Below are 2,220 nucleotides of genomic sequence, written 5' to 3' on the forward strand. Positions count from 1 at the left end.
AAAAAAGCTAAATAACAAATTTATTTTTGTTATGTAATTATGTCATGGGATAACATCGACCCCACATAAACAAAATCAATCAAACATAACACTATACTACCTTTGATAGTATCTTGAAAGTTAAGTAAAAATAACACACCCTCCATAAGCAAACCAGGTATTCTCTTTTTCTCTAAATCTTTCTTCTATACTCTTGTTAGCTTCTCTATCATTATGTTCTTATATGTTATTATTGTAACATGTTTTTGTATACTGATTATTTCTTTGACACTTTTATATGGTCAACGTGTTATTTTTCTTAAAGGACTAGTAAATTTTCCTCTTGGTAAGACAAATCATGAAAGTTGAATTATAATTTGATTCTGGACTATTAACTTTGATTTTTTTATATAATAATTGAAACAAAAATTCGAAATTTCTAGTCGAATTGAAATACGGTTGATGCAGTCTAAATTGAGGTTGCAAAACTTTTATTAAAACTCTGATTCTAGTTATGATGTTTCTGTGTAAATGATTTTTGCTATGGATAATAAATACTTGTCAACTAAATCTTTTTAGGAATAAATAAAAGCCAATGAGTCTTGATTTTATTATATTCTTCATACACTGTGATTCTGTGAAGATGAAATAAAACTTAGTACTAGTTATTTACCCCCTCTTTGATGAATTTCATAATATTCATTCCCTTATGTGTGTGGTACTGTTGAGGAAGAAAAAAGGTGCTACTGAAGTAGTTAGTGGAAAACTTTTTTTAAATTTATTGATCAACAGTGAAAAATAAAAAGAGAAAAATTGGTCACCAATTTATATTCTACAACTATGAAACATCCGACACTTCAGATTAAACACATTTGATTATATTCAATCATTTCTATTTTCTTAAATTATTACTTATGTCTGTATTTTAGTATCAGTGTTGTGTCTGATGTTTGAGTCTTTGTTGATGCTTTATGATTTTTGAGAGCTCTGATTATGCAACAGATGGAATGTTCATAAAATAGCTCAAAATCACACTGAGAAGTAATGGCATCTGCAGAAGCTAGAGCTAGTTATGCAGTTAACCATTGTTTCACACAAGATTTCAGGATGTCACCTACTTCTTCTGACCAATCATCTCAAGTTTCAAAAAAGTTGGAACCTGATTTTACACCTAGTGATTCCAGTGATTCTGATATCAAATGGTGGCTACATGTGAAAACCAACATAGGGGGTGATGCAAACTATACAACATGTCAACATCTAAATTCCTTTGAATCTGAGTTTGATTCTTTTAGTACTAAACTTCATAGTGACAATGTCAAAAACTTTGATGCTCTTTCATGTGTTGGAAGTGTTGGAAGTGCTGCTAGTACTACTATAGCTTTAGAGCAGCAATGGAATACTGTGTATCCTAAATGTATGAAGAAGAATAATGATAGTAGAATGACGAAAATCGAAGCTGCGTTGAACAATGAGTTGTATTTAACACCTAAGAAGAAAAATGAAGGCGAGTTCTGGTTTTCGGATGGTCTTTTTGTGGACTATGATGTTACTGGTATTTTGGTTTCTGAACAATGTAAAAGTACATCATCTGATCTTGAACCAAGTTGGATCGGAGATGAAAAGACTCGGCCGTGGTGGCATGCTTCGGGAAAAGATGATTTGGCTTCCTTGGTTGCTAAGAAATCACTTGAGCATATTGAGAATTGTGATCTACCAGAGCCTTACATTAAGCCTTTTAGGAAAATACCGAGACATCAGCCGACAGGTATCGACAATGACAAGAATTATGTATCGTCCGATGCGAACGATTGTACAACTACAACCCTGACTTCTGGATGTTCATTTCAGGATTCAGATAGAATTTTCAGGTAATGTTATACAAGAACATTATGTATACAAATTTATATCAGAAAGATTTTTTACTAAACATTCTTCAAAATTTTCAGTTCCAGTGAAAACAAAGACTATGATTCAAGCGACAGCAGCGATATTCGCATGGATTCCGAGAACACGGCCAAGGCAGAGCTACTGAAAGCCTTGTGCCGATCCCAAACTCGGGCGAGAGAGGCGGAAAAGGCAGCACAAGAAGCCTGCAATGAGAAGGAACATATCTTGAGTCTATTTTTGAAACAGGCTTCACAACTATTTGCTTACAAGCAATGGCTACATGTTTTGCAGCTTGAGAATCTATGTCTTGAACTCAGAAACAAAAACCAGCCATTGATGAACAATCTCTTT

The 2,220-nt window shown here is 33.5% G+C and overlaps 1 protein-coding gene across 2 annotated transcripts in view; it reads left to right on the forward strand.

Moving 5' to 3' along the window:
• The window catches only part of LOC101488636 (uncharacterized), a 2,674-nt gene continuing 454 nt past the window's right edge, over positions 1-2,220 (forward strand). The window contains exons 1-3 of one of the 2 annotated variants that reach the window (XM_073368029.1): positions 1-157; positions 982-1,850; positions 1,929-2,220. In XM_073368029.1, coding sequence (XP_073224130.1) covers positions 1,024-1,850; positions 1,929-2,220 — 1,119 coding nt within the window. In that variant the 5' untranslated portion in view covers positions 1-157; positions 982-1,023. Of the gene's footprint in view, positions 158-962; positions 1,851-1,928 lie in introns of both variants that reach the window. The other variant, XM_073368030.1, reaches the window with a different exon arrangement.

This window comes from Cicer arietinum, chromosome 4, assembly GCF_000331145.2.
Source record: "Cicer arietinum cultivar CDC Frontier isolate Library 1 chromosome 4, Cicar.CDCFrontier_v2.0, whole genome shotgun sequence".
Taxonomy (NCBI): domain Eukaryota; kingdom Viridiplantae; phylum Streptophyta; class Magnoliopsida; order Fabales; family Fabaceae; genus Cicer; species Cicer arietinum.